Source organism: Stegostoma tigrinum, chromosome 27 (genome assembly GCF_030684315.1).
Source record: "Stegostoma tigrinum isolate sSteTig4 chromosome 27, sSteTig4.hap1, whole genome shotgun sequence".
Classification (NCBI taxonomy): Eukaryota; Metazoa; Chordata; class Chondrichthyes; order Orectolobiformes; family Stegostomatidae; genus Stegostoma; species Stegostoma tigrinum.
In genome coordinates, this window is record NC_081380.1 from 43,065,457 (window position 1) to 43,091,497 (window position 26,041).

General features: G+C 41.9%; 1 protein-coding gene across 1 annotated transcript in view; it reads left to right on the forward strand.

The window, feature by feature from the left end:
• The window catches only part of med13a (mediator complex subunit 13a), a 204,798-nt gene that overhangs the window by 74,065 nt on the left and 104,692 nt on the right, over positions 1-26,041 (forward strand). Inside the window, 4 exon segments of the mRNA XM_059655412.1 lie at positions 11,955-12,100; positions 13,188-13,385; positions 19,311-19,514; positions 23,176-23,335. Of these exon segments, the coding sequence (XP_059511395.1) occupies positions 11,955-12,100; positions 13,188-13,385; positions 19,311-19,514; positions 23,176-23,335 (708 nt within the window).

Here is a 26,041-nt window from a genome sequence, read left to right on the forward strand (position 1 = left end):
ATTAGTTGACCTAACAAAAATGTGCAAAGCACAAATCGATGCATTCGATTTATAGGCATCATTTCAGAATGTGCCAATAAAGCATGTCATATTGCTCCATGCTTACAGTTGGGTAGCAAGAAATCTTGTTTCTGTAGTCCATCATTTCCTCCTGAAGTAGATTGCAATGCAGGTGAGAAGTACATTCACTAAAGTGCCAATTCATCAAATTCCCTCATGACGGTAATTGACAAATTGCTTTTATTAGCAAGTGTTTGAAAAACAGAATTTTTACTATGGCTCCCTTGTTCAGACCTTCCCTGAGAAAAAAATTAATGCACTTTTGGCCTTGAAGGGCTGCTGTGGTCGAAAAATGCTAATTTTATTTCCCAGCGGCCTCCTCTGGAAGACACTATTTTAGGGGGGGCTATCATGTGACCAATCTACTCTGATTGCCTGTGTTTATCCAGCACTTTAACAGCTCTAATTTCAAACTGTCTCCAATACAAACTGATTGTCACCACTTCTGCCCACTGCTCCTTTCTCTTTTAGTTACACTGTTCCCTTTAAAATACAATTTGAATGATCACGCTTTAATCGAGCAACTCAGAACTGACCATTTGGGAAAAAAAAGACCACTGAATAAACTGGGACTGCACCAAGAGATAACGGGAACTGCAGATGCTGGAGAATCTGTGACAACAAAGTGTGCAGCTGGATGAACACAGCAGGCCAAGCAGCATCTCGGGAGCACAAAAGCAGACGTTTCGGGCCTAGACCCTCTGTTAGAAAAGGGGCATGGGGAGAGGGTTCTGAAATAAATACGGAGAGAGTGGGAGGCGGATCAAAGATGGATAGAGGAGAAGATACGTGGAGAGGCTGCAGGCAGGTGCTGAGGAAGGTGATGTGGCTGTGGTATCTGGTTTGCTTCAGGACATGATTGAGCAGTTTCAAGGCCGAAGAGACTAAGCACGCTTTTATCTCCAAATGCCTAATTGGGATTTTAACATTGCAGCAGTTTTGTCTAGAGCTAAAAACTGGTGATCTTTTAATTCTGAAGGCAGGATTCTTCTCTCTGCTGTTTGTTTCACTGCCAACCCCTCCAAAGACTTGTTGCAACACAGTGATAAGAGTTGCACTTCTACAAATTCCTTTTTTCGTGGTTGTTAAGAATGGGTGCAGTGTTGGGAGAGTATGGGTATAGGTTCAAGGATCAAATGCAGTTGTACTTGTGTAAACTTCAATCTACTTGTATTTAAATTTACCTTTTTAAGACTGGTCATTAATTTTTTACTGTTTGAAACAAAAGTGCATTTAAGTTTGTATGGTTTGTTACTGATCACTTTGGCTTAGAGTCACATCATTGTATTTGTTCACTGAATCAAAGGGACTGGTGTCGTCTTTGGGTCGAATAGTTGAGATGTCAGTCGTGACTTTGATTGTAGCACTGTACCCTCTGATTTTAAAGGTTGTGAACTCTAATCCCATTCTAGAACCTGGATGCAACAATCTATTTTGACACCAGTACTACGGGTATATTATATGGAAGTGCTGTTTTTCTGACGAGTCAATAAATCAAGGTCCTGTCTGCAGCCTTGAGTTTCAAAAAGTTCCATTATGGTATTTGAAGTGCATTGGGATTCTGATCAACACATTCAAACAATATTCAATAAAACCTAACACAGTGTGGGGCTGGAAGAACACAGCAGGCCAGGCAGCATCAGATGAGCAGGAAAGCTGATGTTTTGGGCCGGGACCCTTCAGAAAACTGAAGATTGCTGAAGAAAGTCCTGACCCAAAACGTCAGCTTTCCTGCTCCTCTGATGTTGCCTGGCCTGCTGTGTTCTTCCAGCTCCACGCTGTGTTATCCCAGACTCCAGCATTGGCAGTTCTTACTGTCTGTTTCAATAAAAGCTAGACATAACTTGAATGCTTTTCATCTGTGAAAATGTTGACCTTGTGCCTCAGATCTCCAATGCCACCAACAATGTTGTCGAGGAGAATACTGAGATACAGGCTACTAGACTAGGTGGGATTGAGGCTCACAAGGAAGAGGCATTAGAAATCCTTCAGAGGGTGAAGATAGATAAATCCCCTGGGCCGGATGGGATTTATCCTCGGATCCTCTGGGAAGCCAGGGGGGAGATTGCCGAGCCTTTGGCATTGATCTTTAACTTGTAATTGTCTACAGGAATAGTGCCAGATGACTGGAGGATAGCAAATGTGGTTCCCCTGTTCAAGAAGGGGATTAGAGACAACCCTGATAATTATAGACCAGTGAGCCTAACCTCAGTTGTTGGTAAAGTGTTGGAAAAGGTTATAAGGGATAGGATTTATAATCATCTAGAAAAGAATAAATTGATTAGGGATAGTCAGCACGGTTTTGTGAAGGGAAAGTCATGCCCCTCAAACCTTATTGAGTTCTTTTAGAAGGTGACCAAACAGGTAGATGAGAGTAAACCGGTTGATGTGGTGTATATGGATTTCAGCAAGGCGTTCGATAAGGTTCCCCACAATAGGCTATTGTATAAAATGCGGAGAAATGGAATTGTGGTAGATATAGCAGTTTGGATCGGAAATTGGCTTGCTGAAAGAAGACAGAGGGTGGTAGTTGATGGGAAATGTTCATCCTGGAGACCAGTTACTAGTGGTGTACCGCAAGGGTCGGTGTTGGGTCCACTGCTGTTTGTCATTTTTATAGATGACCTGGATGAGGGCGTAGAAGGATGGGTTAGTAAATTTGCAGATGACGCTAAGGTCGGTGGAGTTGTGGATAGTGACGAAGGATGCTGTAGGTTGCAGAGAGACATGGATAAGCTGCAGAGCTGGGCTGAGAGGTGGCAAATGGAGTTTAATGCAGACAAGTGTGAGGTGATGCACTTTGGTAGGAGTAACCAGAAGGCAAAGTACAGGGCTAATGGTAAGATTCTTAGTATTGTAGATGAGCAGAGAGATCTCTGTGTCCATGTACACAGATCATTGAAAGTTGCCACCCAGGTTGACAGGGCTGTTAAGAAGGCATACAGTGTATTAGCTTTTATTAATAGAGGGATCGAGTTCCGGAACCAAGAGGTTATGGTGAAGCTGTACAAAACTCTGGTGCGGCCGCACTTGGAGTATTGTGTACAGTTCTGGTCACCGCATTATAAGAAGGATGTGGGAGCTTCGGAAAGGGTACAGAGGAGATTTACTAGGATGTTGCCTGGTATGGAGGGAAGGCCTTACAAGGAAAGGCTGAGGGACTTGAGGCTGTTTTCATTAAAGAGAAGACGGTTGAGAGGTGACTTAATTGAAACATATAAAATAATCAGAGGGTTAGATAGGGTGGATAGGGAGAGCCTTTTTCCTAGGATGGTGACGGCGAGCATGAGGGGGCATAGCTTTAAATTGAGGGGTGAAAGATATATGACAGATGTCAGAGGTAGTTTCTTTACTCAGAGACTAGTAAGGGAATGGAACGCTTTGGCTGCAACGGTAGTAGATTCGCCAACTTGAGGTACATTTAAGTTGTCATTGGACAAGCATATGGACGTACATGGAATAGTGTAGGTTAGATGGGCTTGAGATCGGTATGACAGGTCAGCACCACATCGAGGGCCGAAGTGCTTGCACTGTGCTGTAATGTTCTATGTTCTGTATGCCTTCACCCCTCAATGTTTTCATTGTCTCCAGAACAGGGATGGGCAATAATTTGTTAGAGATAATTTGCATTTATTCCACACCTCTTTGTTTTCTGTGAATATGCTGAGGTATTTTCCTGTCACTTTTGAAGTGTCATCATTACTACTTAAACAATTGTGACATCAAAACTAGAACATAAGTTTTGAAATGGTCTCCTGGTGGCAATGGTTGAGGAATGACTGTTGTCTTGTACGCCAGCAGAACTTGACTGCTTCTCTTTGAATAGTGGTATAAGATCTTAATCTTCACCATGTTCTCTGTGATAGAAAGCTGTTGAGACCAAATATTGAATGTTTTTAAGAAGGAATTAAATATAATTCCTGGAGCGTGATCAAAGGGTACGGGGAGAAAGCTGGAACAGAGTCCTAGTTGTGCTGAAAGAACAGGCAGTGAAACTCTGAAAAGAACAGTGAAGGTGATCTGAAATGCATGTGTTTCAATGCGAGAAGTATAAAGACAAAGTGGATGAGCATAGACCTTTGATTCGTACTTGGAATTATGACATTGCAATTAGAGACTTCTCTAATAGAGGAACAGGACTAGCAGCTGAATCCGACCCCAGCACCCAAGACGTTTTTCCATCCCCACCCCTGTCTGCTTTCCGGAGAGACCACTCTCTCTCCGTGACTCCCTTGTTCGCTCCACACTGCCCTCCAACCCCACCACACCCGGCATCTTCCCCTGCAACCGCAGGAAATGCTACACTTGCCCCCACACCACCTCCCTCACCCCTATCCCAGGCCCCAAGATGACATTCCACATTTAGCAGAGGTTCACCTGCACATCTGCCAATGTGGTATACTGCATCCACTGTACACGGTGTGGCTACCTCTACATTGGGGAAACCAAGCGGAGGCTTGGAGACCGCTTTGCAGAACACCTCCGCTCAGTTTGCAACAAACAACTGCACCTCCCAGTCGCAAACTATTTCCGCTCCCCCTCCCATTCTTTAGATGACATGTCCATCATGGGCCTCCTGCAGTGCCACAATGATGCCACCCGAAGGTTGCAGGAACAGCAACTCATATTCCGCCTGGGAACCCTGCAGCCATATGGTATCAATGTGGACTTCACCAGTTTCAAAATCTCCCCTTCCCCAACCGCATCCCAAAACCAGCCCAGTTCGTCCCCTCCCCCCACTGCACCACACAACCAGCCCAGCTGTTCTCCTCCTCCTCCTCCTTTCTTCCCCCCCCCCCCGCACCCACTGCATCCCACACCCAGTCCAACCTGTCTCTGCCTCCTTAACCGGTTCTTCCTCTCACCCATCCCTTCCTCCCACCCCAAGCCGCACCCCCATCTACCTACTAACCTCATCCCACCTCCTTGACCTGTCCGTCTTCCCTGAACTGATCTATCCCCTCCCTACCTCCCTCACCTATAGTCCCTCGACCTATCTTCTTTACTCTCCATCTTCGGTCCGCCTCCCCCTCTCTCCCTATTTATTCCAGTTCCCTCTCCCCATCCCCCTCTCTGAAGGGTCTAGGCCCGAAACGTCAGCTTTTGTGCTCCTGAGATGTTGCTTGGCCTGCTGTGTTCATCCAGCCTCACATTTTATTATCTTGGAATTCTCCAGCATCTGCAGTTCCCATTATCTCTAGCAGCTGAATGTCCCAGGATTTGGATATTGCAGGTCTTATAGGGAGATAAAAGCGGAGTTGCTTTACTGATAAAGGAGTATCTCTCAGTGATACTGAGGAAGCAAACATCAAAGGACTCATACAACAAAGTAACAAAGAACTCTGGAATAAGAAAGGTGAAATCCCAATGTTGAGGGTATGCTACAGGCTTCCCACCAGCCAGCAGGAGATGGAGGAGAGAATATATAGACAGATTTGGGCAAAATGTTAAAAGCAGCAGGGTTGTTGTGGTGAGTGATTTTAACTTGGTTTTTATTGTCTGGGACGCACTACATGTTAGGGGCTTGGATGGAACAGAATTTGTAAGGACTATTCAGGAGGGATTCTTGACACAATGTAAACAGTCCAACCAGGGATGGGGTTATACTTGACCTGGATTTAGGAAATTAGTCCAGCCAGGTAAGTGAAGTTTTATTACAGTGCATTTCTGGAGTAGTAACCGTAATACTGAGAGATTTTAATGTACTCGTGGATAGAGATAACAGCGGTCCTTGGGTGAAGGTGTTAAATTGGGGGAAGGTGAAATACAAGAATGTTAGGCGGGAATTGGAGAATTTTGATTGGAGGTGGCTGTTTGAGGCTAAATCTATATTGGACATGTGGGAGTATTTCAAACAGTTGAGAGGAGTTCAGGAGAGACACATTCCGGCGAGAATCAAGGAAAGGTATGCCAAGTTACATGAACCTCGCGTGACCAGGGATGTTATTACCTTGGTCAGAAAGGTAAAGGAAGCGTACGTAAGGCCCTGGAGGAGGGGAACCGATGAAGCCTATGAAGTGTATAAGGAAAGTAGGAAAGAACATAAACAAGGAGTTAGAAAGGTTAAAAGGGGTCATGGAAAGTCATTAGCAAACAGAATCCCAAAGCTTTTTACGCATATATAAAAAGCAATAAGGTTGGCTCACTCAAGGACAAAATGTAGAGCTGGATGAACACAGCAGGCCAAGCAGCATCAGAGGAGTGGGAAAGCTGATGTTTCAGGCCGAGACCCTTCCTCAGAATGGTGAGAAGGGAAGGGGATTCTGACATAAATAGGGAGAGAGGGGGTGGATAGAAGATAGAAGATAGCGGATAAAGGAGGAGATAGGTGGAGAGGAGACAGACAGGTCAAAGAGGTGGGGTTGGAGCTAGTAAAGGTGAATGTAGGTGGGGAGTTAGGCAGGGGATAGGGCAGTCCAGAGAAGATGGACAGGTCAAGGGGATGGGATGAGGCGAGGAGGTGGAAGATGGGGGTGGGGCTTGAGGTAGGAGGAAGGACAGGTGAGGGAGGTGTGGACAAGCTGGGTTGGTTTTGAGATGTGTTTGGGGGAGGGGAGATTTTGAAGCTTGTGAAGTCCACATTGATACCATTGGGTTGCAGGGTTCCCAAGCAAAATATGAGGTGCTGTTCCTGCAACTGGTGACATTGTTGTGGCACTGCAGAACGCCCAGGATGAGGGTGATGTTTAAGGGGTGGGAGGGGGTGTTGGAATGGTTGAAATGATCCATTGGGTGGGGTGGGGGGAGAGAGAGAGAGAGAGAGAGATTTTTTTAAACAGAGTTGTGTGGGGCATGGTTTTCACACAAGCGGTGTTGAGTGCCTGGAACTTGTTGCCATTTGAGGTGGTGGAAGCAGACACAATAGCAGCATTCGAGAAACACCTGGATGAATACATGAATAGGAAGGGAATTGAGGGATATGCATCCTGTAAGTGAACACCGTTTTAGTTTGGATGGCAAAATGTGTTGATACAGGCTTGGAGGGCGAAAGGACCTGTTTCCTGTGCTGCATTGTTCTTTTGTTGAACATGTTAAGCTTTGTGTTGAGTAGAATATCTCCCAATGATCATCAGCTATTTCTATTCCATTCATTAGTATTTTCCCACTTTTCCTTCCAACTTGCATTTTGCCCAGTGCGTGAGTTAAAGCCATGTGCCAGTATTCAGTCTGCATATACTTCTTATTCAATTCCTTTTGCAATTTGAGTTGTTTGTTAATTCTTTGCTCTTTGGGTTTGGTATCAACTTTGACTAATTGCCACACTTAAGTTATTGAAACAAATTTTAAAATAATTTTTGCAAATGCTGAGCCTTGGGGACATCCCATTCAGTATTTTCTTCCCCTTGACACTAACTTGACATGTCAGCTTTTGAAGAAATTCTGCTCAGTGATTCAGTCCCTTATAATCATAAAGAGTTGCATTTATGTGTTGACTTTCAAGATTATGGGATGTCTTGAAATGCTTCAGTGCCATTTGTGGTCACAGTAGCAATATAATCTCGTCGTTAACTTGACTTTGCATGGCCGTTGTTTTTTTTTAAAACTAGTTTGAGGATCTTTTGCATCATTCACTTTACTAACTCCTCTGAACGAATATGCCAGAATTAATTTGTGACCTGCATCATTTAAACAAAAATGATAAAGCTCACTGTTTAGCATGTTATTTGAAAACTGGTGCTAATGGTATTTGTAATCCTGGCTGTTGATTTTGACTTGCTCAGTTGATATTCCCTTTTTGCAACAAATAAAAGTGAATGAATTTTGCAAACATGTTTGTTTCTGTGGGAGGATTGTAGATTTGTCACACCTTCCAACATTGGTTCTTTGTAGCCTTGATGTGGTACACTGCATTGCTAGATGTGCAGCAGTAACTGTCTGCATTGTTCTGCTCACAGGAAGCAGACTGTTTGTTTTTTTTGTGTCTATATAACTGAACTTGACTGATTTTCTCAGTGATAATGGGAACTGCAGATGCAGGAGGATCCAAGACAACAAAGTGTGGAGGTGGATGAACACAGCAGGTTGAGCAGCATCTCAGGAGCACAAAAGCCCGAAACGTTAGCTTTTTGTGCTCCTGAGATGCTGCTTGGCCTGCTGTGATCGTCCAGCTCCACACTTTGTTGTCTTGACTAATTTTCTGCTGTCATTTCACATCAACTGAGGAGGTTGCTTTCAATAGTTCCACTCATTCAGCAACATGGTGTTATTTGTTTCTGTTCAATCAAAGACCAAAGTATTTGGAAGTTTACAATAAAATAGTCTGGAGAAGACTTTTATGAAAAAAATAAAATTAAGCATTGTGTATCTGCATGAGTTGGCTGTACGTAGGAGAGCGATGGTTCCATTGGTGTGGAATGTTTTCGGACAAAGCTGTTACTTAGAAAACAAATGAATAAACTAATATAAGTAGTAAACCTTTGAGAGAGAGTGAGTCATTTGACCCAAGGTGATTTTTCTAGGTAACCTACTTTTAACTATGTTATGAAAACTTAGGATCAAATAAAGGAATAAGCATCGGAGCAGTCATATTTGCAAACAAAGGCCTAAAATGGAAAAGCTACTTTTCTTTTCAGGTATAGATTTGCTTTTTGTGAATTGTAAGCGTCCAGTAGAACTAGATAGATGCTTTAGATGGAGTACTTGGTGTGCAATCTTCAAGTAATTTTCCTTTGGACCATATATTCATTTTTTATTTTTAGAAATGTATCCTAAACCATCTTTTATCTGAGATAATGGGAACTGCAGATGCTGGAGAATCTGAGTTAACAAAGTGTGGAGTTGGATGTACACAGCAGGGCAAGCAGCATCTTAGGAGCAGAAAAGCTCTTATTTCGGGTCTAGATCCTTCATCAGAAAAGGGGGAGAGGGTTCTGAAATAAATAGGGAGAGACGGGTAGGCGAATCAAAGATGGATAGAGCATCTGCTCCCAGGATGAGGCATTCCACTCCCCTACATCCCCACTGTCCTCGTTCTTCCAGCCCCCCGCCCCCCGCCCCCGGCGGTGGTCGAGAACACCCTCGACAGTGTTTCCCGCAACTCATCCCTCACACCCTGCCCCCGCAATAACCACTGAAAGAGATCCCCTTAGTCCTCACATACCAACCCACCAACCTCCGGATACAACGTGTCATCCAACACTTCCGCCGTCTACAATCTGACCCCACCACTAAAGACATTTTTCCATCCCCACCCTTGTTTGCCTTCCGGAGAGACCACTCTCTCCACGATTCCCTTGTCTGGTCCACACTCCCTTCCAACCTCACCACACCCGGCACTTTTCCCTGCAACCGCGGGAAGTGCTACGCTTGCCCCCACACCACCTCCCTCACCCCCATCCGAGGCCCCAAGATGACTTTCCACATCAAGCATATGTTCACCTGCACATCTGCCAATGTGGTATACTGCATCTGCTGTACATGGTGTGGCTACCTCTACATCGGGGAAACCAAGCGGAGCCTTGGGGACTGCTTTGCATAACACTTACGCTCGGCTTGCAATAAACAACTGCACCTCCCAGTCCTGAACCGTTTTAACTCCCGCTCCCATTCCTTACACAACATATCCATCCTGGGCCTCCTGCAGTGCCATAATGATGCCACCCGAAGGTTGCAGGAACAGCAACTCGTATTCCGCTTGGGAACCCTGCAGCCCAATGATATCAATGTGGATTACACAAGCTTCAAAATCTCCCTTCCCCCTACCGCATCCCAAAACTAGCCCAGCTCGTCTCCGCCTCCCTAACCTATTCTTCCTCTCACCTATCCCCTCGTCCCACCTCAAGCCCCACCCCCATTTCCTAGCTACTAACCACATCCTGCCGGCTGGACTGACCTATCTCCTCCCTCCCTTCCCACCTACACTCACCTCTATTGGCTCCATCCCCGCCCCTTTAACTTGTCTGTCTCCACTCCACCTATCTTCTCGATCCACCTTTGATCCGCCTCCCCCTCTCTCCCTATTTATTTCAGAACCCTCTTCCCCTCTCCCATTTCTGATGAAGTGTCTAGGCCTGAAACGTCAGCTTTTGTGCTCCTAAGATGCTGCTTGGCTTGCTGTATTCATCCAGCTGTACACCTTGTTACCTCGGATTCTCCAGCATCTGCAGTTCCTGTTATTCTTAATGGTCTATTAAATTAGTTTTCACATCTGACTTGTCCAGTATTTGCATCAGCTGAGATCCTAACACTGCCTGCTTGATGCTTTGTATGGTTTAATTATCAGATCATGGGATGGCATTAATAAGCCAAATATCATCCGATGTTTCAAAAAAAGTAGATTATCCAAATTGGTGGCAAAGAGGGATGCAATTTTTGTAGTGATTCTGAAAACATTGCATGATTCAGAGTGGGATCCTTGTAATAATGTCATAGTCAGGGTAACTTTGGATTTTATGAGCTGGATGTGAGTTTGCTCGCTGAGCTGGAAGGCTAGTTTTCAGACGTTTCGTCACTATTCTAGGTAACATCATCAGTGAGCCTCCGACGAAGCGCTGGTGTTATGTCCTGCTTTCTATTTATCTGGTTAGGTTTCCTTGGGTTGGTGATGTCATTTCCTGTTCTTCTTCTCAGGGGAGGGTAGATTGATTTGGAGCCAATGTGTTTATTGATGGAGTTCCGGTTGGAATGACATGCTTCTAGGAATTGTCGTGCATGTCTCTGTTTGGCTTGTCCTAGGATGGACGAAACGTCTGAAAACTAACCTTCCAGCTCAGCGAGCAAACTCACATCCAGAACCTCAACCTGACCTACAAATTTTATGAACTGTTTATTTTGGATGCTGAAAATAATGTATTTGATGGTCTTTGAAAACTTGGGCTATTTAGAAATAATTTTGTACAATTAATTCATTCAGTCAATGGTGCCATTCTGTGAAGTGTCTTTGGACCTTTTATCACTTTAAAGGCACTATATAAATGTGTTTCAGAATACCAAAATTGCTGTTGTCCAAACAGTAATCATAACAATAAATCTTTCACACTCTCAATCCTTTAGCAGAGTTAATGGTGTAACATCATTTTACTTTGCATAGAACATAGAACAGTACAGTGCAGAACAGGCCCTTCGGCCCTCTGTTGTGCCGACCTGTGAACTAATCTAAGCCCCTCCCCCCACACTATCCCATCATCATCCATATGCTTATCCAAGGACTGTTTAAATGCCCCTAATGTGACTGAGTTAACTACATTGGCAGGCAGGGCGTTCCACACCCTTACCACTCTACTTTCTAAGTAACACATTAGTGAATGCAAGACTGTTTAAATTTTTTCCTGTTTGCTTACAAATGAGCAACAGCCTGATATGAGGACAACCTGCGAATTGCTTCTGTTCTACAAATGCTCTGAATTATCTATCCAGTTGCTGTCTGGGTAGGAATTTTTTGAAATGTGCTAATCAAGCTATTGCATTCAGGTTTGAACCAGTCTGGCCATTTAATTCTCAGTTAATATTGAAAACCACTGTTCAGTCTGTTTATTTTGAAGATTCAACTGCATCATACTGTGTCAACGAGTGTTTGCATATAGTTCAGCCTTTGTGGCCTCCCTCCCCTCAATCAACTTCATTCTTTTTTTATAAAAATTGTGTACATTTTGTTTGCCAAGAGGTGGACAAAAAAGAGCCATCTGAACAATCCTGTTTTAGCAGGGCTGTTTCTTTTTTTAAGAAGGCAGGGGAACAAAGCTGAACCCAACTTGGTTAACACTGGACTGCTATACAAGTTGTAAACACAGCCCAACGTAATAGGAGGGAGGTGGGAAGCAATTGGTCACCTCACTGTTAGGAGTCTGATATTCAGTTAATGAGACTTGTTTCTGTTGCTAATTTGTATGATATTATGGATAACTAAAATTGACACAAACTTTGCAATCCTCTTGTATTTTGTTTTCTTCCTCTAGTGAGCACTTGTCATGTTCCTTTACCTTTTTCTTGCATGGGGACAGTAAAGTCTGTACCAGTGTTGAGATAAACCAACATCAACCAGTATACCATCTCAGTGAGCAACATGTCACTGCAGCCCAGGGTTCCTCTAACCCCTTCCAAGGTAGGAATACTTTTTGTGAAAAAATAGAGGTTGTAAAAAGGCTCTTTTGATGTATGTGTGGGGAGAGAAGGCTTAAGTGGAACAGATTTGTTAAATGCCAGCCCCACTGGTCATATGAATAAAAGCGGTACCTGGTTTATTTTCAAACTGTTCAGGCAAGGAAATTGTACCTTGTGCTAAACCAGCTGGTGATATGATCTGATTTGGATTACTCTAATTTACCTCCATTATCCGTGATCCATGGTATCCATTGACCTTGACTGGAAAATGTGAATATATAACCTTGTGTTGAGAACAGGATTTGGCTTAGCTGTGATGCCATGTACAGATGAGCAGTAATAAGAATACTCTCATCTGTATTTAACTACACAGAATAAGGGACTGGAAAGCTACTGCTGCCTGTCAAATAAGAGACTGCTATAGGAGGGAAGGGGGGAAATGTCAAATTGTAATGTTCTCAATCAATCAAAACAAACTGAGTTTAGGCTTCTAGCAGTCAGTGTAAGGATACTTCTCTGCACCTCTTCCTTATTTCCTTCAGCATCTTCTTGGATGTTGATCTTTCATCACTGACTCCCATTATCTTAAGACAGTTTTTCTTTTCTGAAATCTATTTCTTTGGATTTATATTCATCCCCCTCTTGCTGAGCACGTTTATGATCTGCTTCTAGGGCTGTGGATGTGCACCTGTTCCCAAATTAGGCTTGGGATGTCCAGTACAGAGTTAACCTCACTCACTCTCTGTTTCGATCTGATAGAGTCTCCATTAAGTTTCACAAAGTGCTGTCTTGTAATTGGTTAACTTCCATTACTCACGCACATCTTTGACCTGATTCTCTTGGCACTTATTTCCTGCTATGAGTTTTTACTTGTTTGGAGCCAGTTTTAAGGTTGCCCAAATTCATTCCACATATATTTTTTTCCCATGGAAAACAATTGCAACCAGTAAACTGACCAATATTTGATCCTGTCCGCCTGTACAGAATTAGAACCGGGTCTCTGCAGACGAGATAGCATGTTGATTCTAGCATTCAGCCACCAATGTATTAAGTCTTTGTCAATGTGTATTCTGATCCTTTCTTTCTAGTGATCCTCAGCCCGTTTGGATTGAATGGTACCCTGACAGGCCAGTCTTTCAAACTATCTGATCCTCCCACCCTTAAACTGATAGACGAATGGAAGCAGTTTTATCCAATGCAGACCAGCTCAAAGGAAACCACAGATGACAAACAGGAGGAGGTAGACTGGGATGATGACTCGATAGCAGCTGTAGAAGTCATTGTTGGTAAGTGGAAAAGAAAAGGTTGAACAGGTTTTGCTGATTTGATAGACCTTTTTGTCAATTACTTTCTTTTAGTTTGAAATCTGTAAACAGCTAGTATTGTCTAGCAACAAAACCTTTAATGCAGAATAGCATTTTTCCTCCGTATTTCTGAATTTAAAAATAAATTGATTAATCAACTTTTCAAAAAGCATGCCTTATTTCCATGATCTATGCCAGGAGAGTATTTGCAGGAGAAATGTGAAAGTAATAATACATGGATTGAAGTTAGGATTTTGTATGTCACTAAGAAAAGTTTTAGTCTTTTTATTTGAAATTCAGAATGGAAAAGAATCTATTACAGAAACTCTGAAGATAGGTAAACATGGTGTGCCACACTGTTTTATATCATAGTACTTTGGTTTATCAACTTACGAAGTTTGCATTGGAAATTTATATTCAAAATTAATTATTTGAGAAGTAATAGCATAAGACATTGTATGCAATGAGTTAGTCTTGATTGGGGAGCTTTAGTTGAAGGAACCCCTAGAGGTAGTGACCACAGTATGATGGAATTCACCCTGCAGTTTGAGTGGTGAACGTAGAATCGAGTCTTACATTTGAATAAAGATAATTCTAGAGACCTAAGGGAGGAGCTCATGTCTAGAGTTGATTAGAAGTGGAGCCCAGCAGAAAAGATAGTGGAGCAGCAGTGGCTGGAATTTCTTGGGGTAATTCAGAAGGCGGAATTCAGAAATGTACCCCAAGGAAGTAGAAACGTACCAAGGGGAAGGATAAGGGAACCACGGCTGACAAGGGAAGTTGGGGGCATGCATAAAAGCAAAAGGAAAAAACATAGAATGTGGTGAAAATTAGTGGGAAACCAGAAGATTAGGAAGCTTTCAAAAACCAGCCAAGGGCACCTAAGAAAGCAATAAGTGGTGAGAATTTGATATTTAAAATTAGCTAGCTAGTAATATAAAAGATGACAAAAGAATTTTTAGATAAGTATAAGGTGAGTAAGAGGCAAGAGTGGAGGAGTAGTAATGGGGAAATGAAGAAATCATGGTGGAACTGAATAGGTATTTTGTACCAGCCTTTACAATGGAATACACCAACAGAATAACAGAACTTCAGGAAAGTCAGGGGACAGTGTCAGTGTAATGGCCATCACTAAGGAGAAGATGCTGCCGAAGCTTAACGGTCTGAAGATGGATCATTCACCTGGACCAGATGAGGTATTCTCCAGAGTCAGAAGGTGATAGCTGAGGAGATTGTGGAAGCATTGGTGGAGATCTTTCTGGAACCAGAGGGAAAATTGCTAATTTAACATCCCTATTTAAGGATGGAGCAAGGCAGAAGATGGGAAATTAAATGCCAGTTAGCCTGCCCTTTGGTTATTTGTAAAATTTTAGAGTCCATTATTAAGGATGAGATTGCAGAGCACTTAGAGGTGCGTGGCAAGATAGGGCTGAGTCAACACTGCTTCGTCAAGGAAGGTTATGCCTGATAAGTCTGTTAGAATTATTTGAAGAGGTAACAGTCAATTTCAACAAAAGAGAGCCAGTGGACATGACTTATTTGGAATTCCTGAAGACTTTATCAAAAGTACTGCACGAGAGGCTGCCAAGTACAATAAGAGCCCAAGGTTTTGGGGGGCAAGATACTACTATGGATAGTAGGTTAGTTGACTGGCTGAAGGCAGTGTGTGGGATAAAGAACTCTCTTTTTTTTCAGGATGGCAGGTAACTGGTGCTTGCAATGGTCAGTGCTGGGACCAAAACTATTCAGGTTATACATTAATGATATGGATGGAGAAACTGAGGGCATTGTTGCTAAGCTTTCAGATGGCACAAAGATAGATGGAGGGGCAGGAGTGGGGGGAATTGCAAAAGGACTTGGTCGGGCTGGAAGAGTGGGAAAGAAGTGGCAGATGGAATACAGTATGGGAAGCTATGAGGTTGTGTGTTTTGGTAGGATGAATGAAGATGTAAATTATTTTCTAAGTGGGAAACGCTTCAGAAATCTGAAGCACAAAGAGAGATAGAAATCCGAATTCAAAATTCTCTTTCGGTTAACATGCAAGTTCATTTGGCAGCTAGGAAGGCAAATGCAGTGTTAGCATTCATTTCACGAGGACTAGAATACAAGAGCAGGAATGTACTCCTGAGGCTATGTTTGGAACATTGTGAGCAGTTTTGAATTCCGTATCTAAAGAAGGATGTCTTGGTGTTGTTAGGGTTTACAAGGAATTTTACAAGAACGATCCCAGGGATGCATGTTTTGTCATGAGGAATGGTTGAGAACCCTCCATCTGTACTTAATGAAGTTTAGAAGAATGGGTTGGGGAAGAACCTGATTGTAACTTAGAGAATATGGGAAGACCTGGATAGGGTAGATGTGGAGAAGATATCTCCACTTGTAGGAGATGCTATAACCTGAGGGCACAGTCTCAGAGTGAAGGGGTGACTCTTTAGAATTGAAATGAGGAAGAATTTCTTCAGCCAGAGGGTGATTAACCTGTGGAACTCATTGCTGCAGAGGGTTGTGGAATCCAAGTCTTTGGGTGTATTTAAGACAGACAGGATCTTGATTAGTAAGGGGGCAGGGTGGGGGTCAACAGCTACAGGGAGAAGGCCAGAAGAATGGGGTTGAGAAACCTCATAGCAATGATCAAATGGCGGAGCATGATATCCAAGCAAGTAAAATGTGGTAGGTGCTGGACTTCTGAAATAAAAACAGAATGTGGAGAAACTTGACAGGTCTGTCAGCATCTATGGAGAGTGAAATGTTTTGAGTTCAATGTGTCTTTTTTAGAACTGAGGAGCTTAAAATGTGATGTGTTTCATGCTGTTGAGAAAAGGGTTGAGGCAAGTCAAACAGCAGGGATTGTTAGTGAAAGATTAGCTTGTGAATAAGATTCAAGATGAGAGGTGTCATGGAACAAATGAGTGCTAATGGTTGAAAAAGAACAAGTTACAGATCCAGCATGATAACAATAGAACAAAGATGGGCTCTGACTGAAAACACAGACCAAAAAAGGTAAACATTGGGGGTGGGACAAAAATGATGTAATTGTCCTCTGTTTCCAGCGAAGAATCATTGACAGTTTTTCTGAACCAAAAAATTAAATTGCTGTATCAAATTTTCTTTAAAAGGCACTTTTTTGTGTTACCTTATTTTCATGTACGTGTATTTGTATAGAGAAATGTAAAGGTAATGATTTACAGATGTTGACAGAACTCGGTTTCTTAAAGCTTATTGATTTTATTTGACATACTAACATCTGACTCCTATGAGAGGGACCTCTCATTTGTCCCCTAGTTTAAGTATTCCTCACAAAAGGAAACATTGTCCTGGTATCCATCCTATCAAATTCCCACAGGATCCTCCATTTTCCAATGAGATTGCCTTTGCCTTTGAAAGCATTCTTCAAATTTCCAGTGGATATAGGCTCAATCTGTTCAACCTTTCTCCATAAGGTCAAAATTCTTGCCAGGAGTGAGTTTAGTGAACCTTCTCTGAACTGCTTGCAAAATAATTGTTATTTTAAAAAGGACGCCAAAAGTGTACACAATATTCCAGATGTGATCTCGTCAAGACTCTGTACAGCTGCAATAAAACATTCCTGTTTTTACATTCCTTGCTTTAAATGACAACATTCCATTTTGCCTTTCTAATCACATGCTGTACCTGCGTATGAACTTTTATGTATAGTGGACACAACTCCTTCTATACCAGCAAGTTCTTCCATTTAAATAGGAATAGGTTTTTTTTGTTCTTGGCTCTGAAATGTAGTCATAAATTATCCTGACTAGCGAGTTTTGAGATGATTTGTAGCTCAGGTTGAGGTTCTGGATGTGAGTTTGCTCGCTGAGCTGGAAGGTTCGTTTTCAGACGTTTCGTCACCATTCTAGGTAACATCATCAGTGAGCCTCCGGTGAAGCGCTGGTGTTATGTCCTGCTTTCTATTTCTGTTGTCCTGACTACACTGTTTGAAAAAATCTTTGAGGTTACCCTCGCAAATCTGATTCACACAGTCAACATTCACATTGGAATCACCTCATAATTGAGATTTTTCTTGCATATCCCATTTATTTTTGTATACTCTGTCCTACAGTGTAATTACTGTTAGGAGGCTTATAAAGTTACTTCTGGCAATGTCCTTTTTAATTTCCTATTTGTTATCTCTACCAAAATGAATTACAGAACTTGCTGTTTCTAGTGAAGGCCATCTCTCAATACTGCACTGTTGACACCCTTAGTTATCAGTGCTGCCCCACCATTTTTTTTCCTAGTTTCCTAACTCTTCAGAAAATGAAATGCACTTCAACATTAAGGTCCTAACATTTGAACAACCTGCACCTATGTCTCTGTAATGGGTATTTAGTCATCCATATATATTTCTCACTATTCTAACAATTTATCCATTTCATTAGAAATGCTGCACACAGATTTAGAGCTTTTATTTCTACCTTTTTGCCATTATTACAATTCTTGTACTGCTTGTAAACACAACGTTTCACTGTAGTTTGGTACATGTGACAATAAATCAGTCAGTCCATCTTGACCTTGCACGTTGGTGCACTGTTTTAAATAAGTGTGCTCTGTCTTTCTTAATGCATTCTGATTTATCATTGGCCAACTTGCCGCCCTGCTTATCTCATTATTTCCCTCTGATTTGCAACATTTCCTCTCTCAATCCCTTCTTCCGCTTTTTAGTTTACTGCCCATTCTGCTGTGCCACTTGCCACTCGTGTAGCTCATTGACGTGGTTCAGGTTAAGATCATCCCATTGGTGCATCCTCAGTTTCCCTCATGCTAGTGACACATAAATCTAAACCTATTTCTTTGCATTAATCTTTCGAGCTATGCATTCATCTCTCACCTTATTTGCCCTGTATCAGTTTTGTTCTTAGATCAGGTAATAACCCAGACATTATTAGCTTTCGAACATCTGCTTTTAAATTTACTCCTAGAAGCAGAACCTCGTTCCTAGTTCTATGTTATTGGTACCCGCATAGACCATGACAAATGGGTCCTACCCCTCACAATCCACTTCCTCTCCCGTGCAAAGCTGAGTTCCCGGGCCCTGGCACTGTGCAAGCAACACTGCCTTCTGAGCTGATGCTTTTAACAGCAGAGAGCTGTGTGATCCCCTGACTGTGCTGTTGTCTTCCTCCACCTCATGGTCTTCCTCCCAAAACTACTTGGCTTCCTTCTATGCTTAAATGGTTTGTGTTTCATATCTGCCTCCCCTGCCCTGCATGTGCTCCGTATGCCTTAGATTATTGAGACAGTTTGGGATGAGGTGCTTTCTTGTGTTCTGTGGGTTGCTGCGTTGGTCCTTTTTATTTTTGTTCATGAAATTAAATCACAATGTTGTTAAAATTATTCTGTTAGATCTACAGAAATGCTTTTTGTGCACATTGTGAAGCTATTTTGTAGTTCAAATGAAATAAACTGTGTGGTTAAGAGAGCAGGCCGAGCAGGAAAGCTGACGTTTCGGGTCGAGACCATTCTTCAGAAATCAGAAGTGTCTCGACCTGAAACATCAGCTTTCCTGCTCCTCTGATGCTGCTTGGCCTGCTGTGTTCATCCATCGCTATACCGTGTTATCTCAGGTTCTTCAGCATCCTACTGTCTGTCCTAAACTGTGTGGTTCATGGATCTAATTCCAACTTAGGTCTGCTACTGCCCTGAAACGTGCTTGTTATTTATGATACATATGATTTTAAATAGACTTATTGTTTGAGAAATAAATTTGATATGCAGGAAAGTTCTAGGCCAAGTATTTTTGTGAGATTTGTAACTGGAACTAATTTTGCAACTTAACATTATGTCATTCCTGATACTATCAATTTACATCAGATATTCAATTTAGCAATGAACATTAATATCTTTATTAAAGATACTCTTTGTTAACGTCTGTTTTTTTTAAAAATATAGCTGGTGTGCGAATGGTGTACCCAGCTTGCTTTGTTTTGGTGCCTCAGCCTGATGTTGTCACTGGCATCTTGAGCAGCTCCACTGGGACGACGCATTGCACAGCTGTATACACAAGTGCTCACCAAGTGCCTCCCCAAATAAGGGATCCAGCCATTTCCTCTGTGACTTTGACTCCACCCACATCACCAGAAGAAACTGAAACAGGTAATATCCTGGGGATTGGTGTGACTTGTGTTTTCTGCATCCCATTAATCATGACAGATACCAAGTATTTTCTTTGTTTTCTATTAGATCCATAGCATCCAGTTTTGTGCCTTTGCAACTATCATGTGTATGTTGCCACTTAAATTTGAACATATGGTATTGATTTATTCACCAAGCTTTACAACTATAATCAAGTTTGTTACTTAAATGTTACTTTCTGAGCTATGATTGAGCGCTGGGCATTATATTTTGTTATTCTGGTCTTGCAGCTTCTTTTTCTTGAGATAAAACTGTTTCCAGTTACCTGATTGATGTGGCCCATTCTGTGCTGAATGATACGAGTTGTGCCATTTATGCGTACGTAGTTTATTTTAAAGAACTGCCTAATTTAACCCCACACTTGACTTTCTCCCCATAATGCTGGAAAAGTAGTTTTCTCCTGGCGGATGCAGTTTAATGTGGATGAGTGTGAAGTGACACGCTCTGTGGGGAAAAAGAAAACACATGGCAAGCAGTCTAATCTAAATTGGATTGTTTTTCAAAAATATTTTAACTTACCTGGTCATCATGTGCAAGGTACTTTGGGTGTTGCTCTATGTGGCTTAGGTCTGGTTCATATGCTGCTCCTGCGTTATCTTCCATTTGATCTGGTGATTTAAAAAGAAGACCGGTTTCACAGGGGAACTGTGTGTGAATCTCTAGAAAAAATTGGTGACCATTTTTTTTAAGTGCAGTTGCAGCAAGCTGGGTAGAGCCACTTTGTGTAAACTTCAGGCACTGTGTCATATGGTTCTGTCTGTTTCTTTGTGTTGCAAAGAATGGTTCTGACCACAGTGCCGTGGAATCGTCCATTCAGATATATAATCCCCATAGTGTGGAACCAGGCCATACAGCCTATTGAGTTCACATCCATGCTTTAAAGTGTGTCCCACCTGGACCCACTCCCCTACTCTATCCCTGTAACCCTGCATTTCCCATAGTTAGCCCACCTAGCCTGCGCATCCCTTGAAATAATGGGCAAGTTAGCATGGCCAATCCACTTAACCTGCACATCATTGGACTGTGGGAGAAAACTGAAGCACCCAGGGGAAACGCATGCAGACGTGGAGAGAATGTATAAACTCCTCACAGACAGGCACCTGAAGGTGGAATTGAATTAGGGTCCCCTGATGCTGTGAGCTGCTGTAGCGCCCTGTGCTGTTCGGTTGGATCAGGCCATACTATCTCTTCCCTCATAGGGAAGTTTCTGCAGAAAAACCCCTTTGATCCGATCCATCAGGTAGTAATACGAATGTAATGTCATCAAGGCTATAAGCAAAAGACAGATGCTGTGCCCAGTGGATGGTGCCCTGAACAAATTGCCACTTATTTAGAATGCCCCACCGTCAGAACTTTGAAATCCGCATTGAGACGTACTTGGATGGAAAAGAAAGGGACTTCCCTGTCAGGTCATTCCTGCACACCCGAAGTTTCACTGCCTCTCTGTCCTGCCCTCAAAGTAGTTGCAGTGAGAAGAGGCTGTCACTCACCACCTTCGGAAACCTGACTTTACGAAACAGGTCAGACAAGATATGGTGGGTTTTGTCAAGGATCATCCTGAGTACCTCGTTTTTAAAAAAAGGACTTTAAGTTTGTGGGCTGTTATTGGGAACTTTTTGAAATAAACAACACCTGTTGAAAGACGCTAGCCCCTTGCTCTGCCCAAGTCTCTGCTTCTTTTCCTGTGCAAAGAGCTGTCGATGACAGTGTTGCAGGTTGGAACATTCCGAGAACCAGGTCAGTATGCTGACGGACAAACTAAAGCTTGGAGAAGATACCACAGTAGCACAGTCAGGAAAGAAAACTCAATGGCCCATCTATCGTGGTACGCTGAGTGATGGGAAACCATATTAAAATATTTATGCTGTATGCACTAGTCATTGTTTGACAACATGTTAAATGAGCATTAAATACTGTCGAAGTCTATTTTAATGCAGTTCACTATGTTGTTATGATCTCAGTTGAAATGAATAGTGGCCAAGTCAGATGCCAGGGTGAAACTTGGCTTGATGGACTATAAATATTTTATTTTTACAGTTTGGTTACCGTGGCCAGTCACTCGAAGCCTCTTGTGAATCTGTCAACATGTTTTTTAACAAAAAGAACATTAAAGTGGATTACACATAAAAGCAAAAAAAGTGCATAAAATTTTAGGATATGCAAATCCTATTTGAAGCAAGCTTATTACATGTATCAGAAGTGACTTTCTAACATTTTTGCTTTCAACAGCAATCTCATTGAAGTGTCACCCTGTTTGCACCAAAGTCTCTCCTTCAGTTGGCATAACTAAATATATCTGTCTAGCAAGCCTCTGTTTTCACTTGATGCTGGCCTCTAGTTGATGTCTTTTCATGTTCCTTAAACTGATGTTCTCCAGCCTTTAGTTTCTGGAGCTCCTCAAGACGTCTTTCTCTTGTCCAGACTGTTCCGGAGACTGCCAAATTGTACCGCCACGTTTATAGGCCTTTTCTTTCTGAAGGAAGCCTAAATAGACACTCTGTGAAAGAAACACTCCTTGAACTTCTGGATGATTCTTTCTGCCTCTCTAAAGAGAACTGTAGTCTGTCCCTGTGTCACGTGATGACTTTTTAAAAAAAAAAAATTCTGTTGTTTCTAATGTGCTGAACTAATCACCAAGCATTTTAAAAACCTTATATCTGGATGCATTTAAACAAAACTTCGAGCACTGCAGGGCCGTGCTTAGAACTCGGCATTAAACTAAAACATTCAGCTTCAACACGCATAATAAAAATTACAAATCAAACTTGAAGCTATAAATGGTTCTGTCCACTTCAAAAGCCAAATTTCCAAATAATGGTAATAAAATGTCATGTGCTTTCGTCACAGTAACGCACATTTGCTTATAGCTTGACAGTCTTGTGGCTCCCTAAAGAGACGCATCACCATTTAAGCCTTCATTTTGTGGTGAAAATCAGGGGAAAAAATAGCTGTAATAACTGTATTAGTTAAAGCCCAGGCAAAATGTGGTGTGCAGATAGTCCAAATTTGTTGCCTTTACTCGGTCACTTTCTTAAAAAGCTCTGACAGTACTGTTGGAATGCAGTGAAATTGGTGGTGTCACTCAATGAGTCCCAATTACAAACAACAATTCAACTACAGTATTGAACATTTTAATAAACAACTATTTTTGTTTATAACTATTAAAATGTTTATGACTCTCTTCTTAGATTGGATTTTAACCTAGCAGCTTTTGGTCTGAAGTGAGTGGATTGATAGTGCTTTAATATGGTCTGGTTGTAGCATGTTTTGCCTTTTTGGACTGAGTGTGTTATAATGGATATTACTCTATTATTTGTAATTGTATGTGTATTGAGGCATCTCATTAACCACATTGTTAAGAAACTGACATGTACTGTGCTTAATGTAATTTCAATTTTGGGCTAATTTGTAATGTTTTATGACTAATTATTTGAAAAGGTATATTTTAGGGGTGGGAAAATATCTCCAAGTGTCTGTTAAAAGTTCATTTTGCTAGCCTTTCAAGTACTACATTCCAGATCAACATCAACCCCACTGTATTGTTTTGCTGTTTGTGCATTTTTGCAACTTAGCTTTTTTAGCATCTTCATGTAATGTTAAGTGCAATTTTTTTCCTTTTCAGCTGAAATTCAGGCCACCCAGAAGTGGGTGAAGGTTCCTTCAATGTGTGAGGTACTTAATATGGAAAATTCAGGGCATGGTGGAAAAATTCCTAGAAAATTAGCCAATCAAGTGGTAGAGAAGGTGTGGCAGGAGTGCAATCTGAACAAAATCCAGAAAAAGTGAGTATTTCTTGTAACTGATTTACTTGGCAGCTTTGAGAATGTGGGAAAGTGAGCAATCCTAGACTTATTTTTCTCCCAACGAACAGAAAAGGGCTGTTCGGGTATTATCAGCAATCACAGCTTAAATCTAAATAAATGTATTAGCCTTAAGTTTTATTTTCTGTTCCCTTCCTTGGGGAAGCTGGGACCATAGTCCCGTTTCCTTTCTGGTCCTTCAGCTGCACAGTGCAGGAATAAGAGCAGCATTTAATTCAGGCAGTGTATGGGACCAGGCTTATTCTTTGGGCAAGAGGAATTGCATAGAATATGTGCAACTGTGAGCACATGGCACTTGTGTTAAAGACCTGGATATAATAGTGTGTTTTTTGTTTACAGGTTTTGTTTGTTAATTTGGGGTTTCAGACGTAAGATTTGTAAACTTGAACACAATTCTTTACTTACTAATTAAATCACAGTATTGTTATGTTTGTATTTCTGTTATGATCTCCCTAGAATCTGCTAATGTTTTAATAAATAAATTCAAACTTCAGGGATTAGCTGAAAGGATGGCATGACAAGATTTCACATTTTAAGACTTGCTGTAGTAAAGTCTAAAACACTACCTTTGTAGACAACTTGAACTCTATGCCACAAAATAGACCATTCTGTTTTTCTCTCTGGAGATTCTTCCTTGAGCCTCGGCTAGCTGAATGTTCTAATCCATATAACTCACCATGAATTTGGTACTTTTAATTCAACTGCAGGTTCCCATCCGCATTCCTGCACATAGAACCAATGTTTTGCTGCCTATAGCTGCATTTCCTCTCCTGAATCCTGACAGACTGCCTGTGTCTGAGAGTTTGAGGGTATCTTAACAGTACGTCCTCTCAAAACCCCATTTTCACTGCAATTACATGGGCCATACATCCTGGTAGAAAGGCTGTTTAGTTATTCTTGCAAGTATCTATTGCCGCCCCCACCCCCCCAGTGCATTTCTAGCCCTGAAATCCCTCACTATCAATATCTTGGAGGTTACCATTTACTAGAAACTGAACTAGTCTAGCCGTGTAAATCCTGTGGTTACTGGAGCAGGCCAGGTACTAGGACTCTAGCAGTAAGTTACTTGCCTCGTGACTCCCAAGGCCTATTTGTCATTTACAAGACACTTATCAGAGCTGTGATGCAATGCTCCCCACTCACCTGGGTGAGTGTAAGAAACTTGACAGCATCCAAGATAAATCAACTTCCTTGGTTGGCACCACATCACAAGTGTTCACTTTCTCCATCTGTAGGAGCAGTGTGTACCGTAACAAGATGCATCATAGAAATTTGCCATGGCTGCTTAGATAACCCCTTTCAAACCTGTGGCCAGCTACTGATACTTCTGTAGTGACAGAAACATGGAATAGGAGTAGACAGTTCAGCCCCTTTGAAGCTGTTTTGCCATTCATTGTGATCATGGCAGAACACATCAGCCTCATTTCCACTTTGTTGCGTATTTGCCATAATCCTTCAATCCAATGTATTAAAAATCATGAAACTTAAATTTATTTAGTGTCTTGGCATTCTCCATTGTGGTGTAGGGTTGACTGTCCATAGTACTCTAACATTCCATTCGAAATGATCCTAACTCCAGTTCTTTTGCCATTTCAATAAACTCTCATGTTCCGTGCAAACATTTCTATCCTTTGTCTGCCACAGTATTTCATGGAAGCACAAGGAACAGCACCTGTTTTCCACGTACACATGCTGTAGTCTGTAGGACTTAGCATTGAATTCCACAACTTTGGAGCATGACCTTTATATCCTCCACACAACTTTCTAACCCCTTTTAGTTTAGAAGAAGTCATATCAGACTCTAAACGTTAATTGTCCTGTCTCCACAGATGCTGCCAGAACTGAGTTTCTCCAGTTTTTTTTTATATGAGCACCATCTAGAAGAACAGTGCAGCAATCACTTGCGAACACTATCACCTGCATGTTCTCCTCTAAGCCAGTTACCATCTTTACTGTGATTATATTTCAATATCCTGGAACTCCATTCATGTCTAACAGCACTGTTGATGTACAAGGTAGTTGGTAAAGAAGACTCATTACCTATCCCCAACTGCCTTCCAGAAAGTGGCAATAAATGCTACCCTAGTCAGTAAAGCCAATATCCTATGAAGGAAAAAAGAAAATACTAATTTTTTTAAAACTTGGAAATAAGTGGATAGTTTAAAGCATGGTCCTTTATAGCCTGATATCATAAATGCATCTGGAGATATGCAGTCAGAAAGCCCCCATCATCCCATTGGATGCACTTTCCACAAAGAGACATGACTGGTGTTGAGTTTAACTTGAGGCTCACAGTATCTCTCAATTAAGGAGAGGTGAAGGCCTGGTAGTATTATCACTGAACTGTTAATCCAGAGACCCACGTTCAAATCCCACCTTGGCATATGGAGGGATTTGAATTCGTTAAAAATTTAATGTTGATTGTTAGGGGAAGTAGCACCTGGTTCACTAACGTCATTTAGGGAAGAAAACTGCCATCCTTACCTGGGCTGGCCTTCATGGCACTCCAGATCCATTGCAATATGGTTGATGCATAACTGAGCAGTTAGGAATCGTCAATAAATAGTAGCCTAGCCAGTGATATGCTCATCCCATGAGCCAATTAAAAAATAAATCTAAGGTGAGGGTGGGAAGGCTGGGCCTTTGTGGTAATCTCAGCTGGAGCAG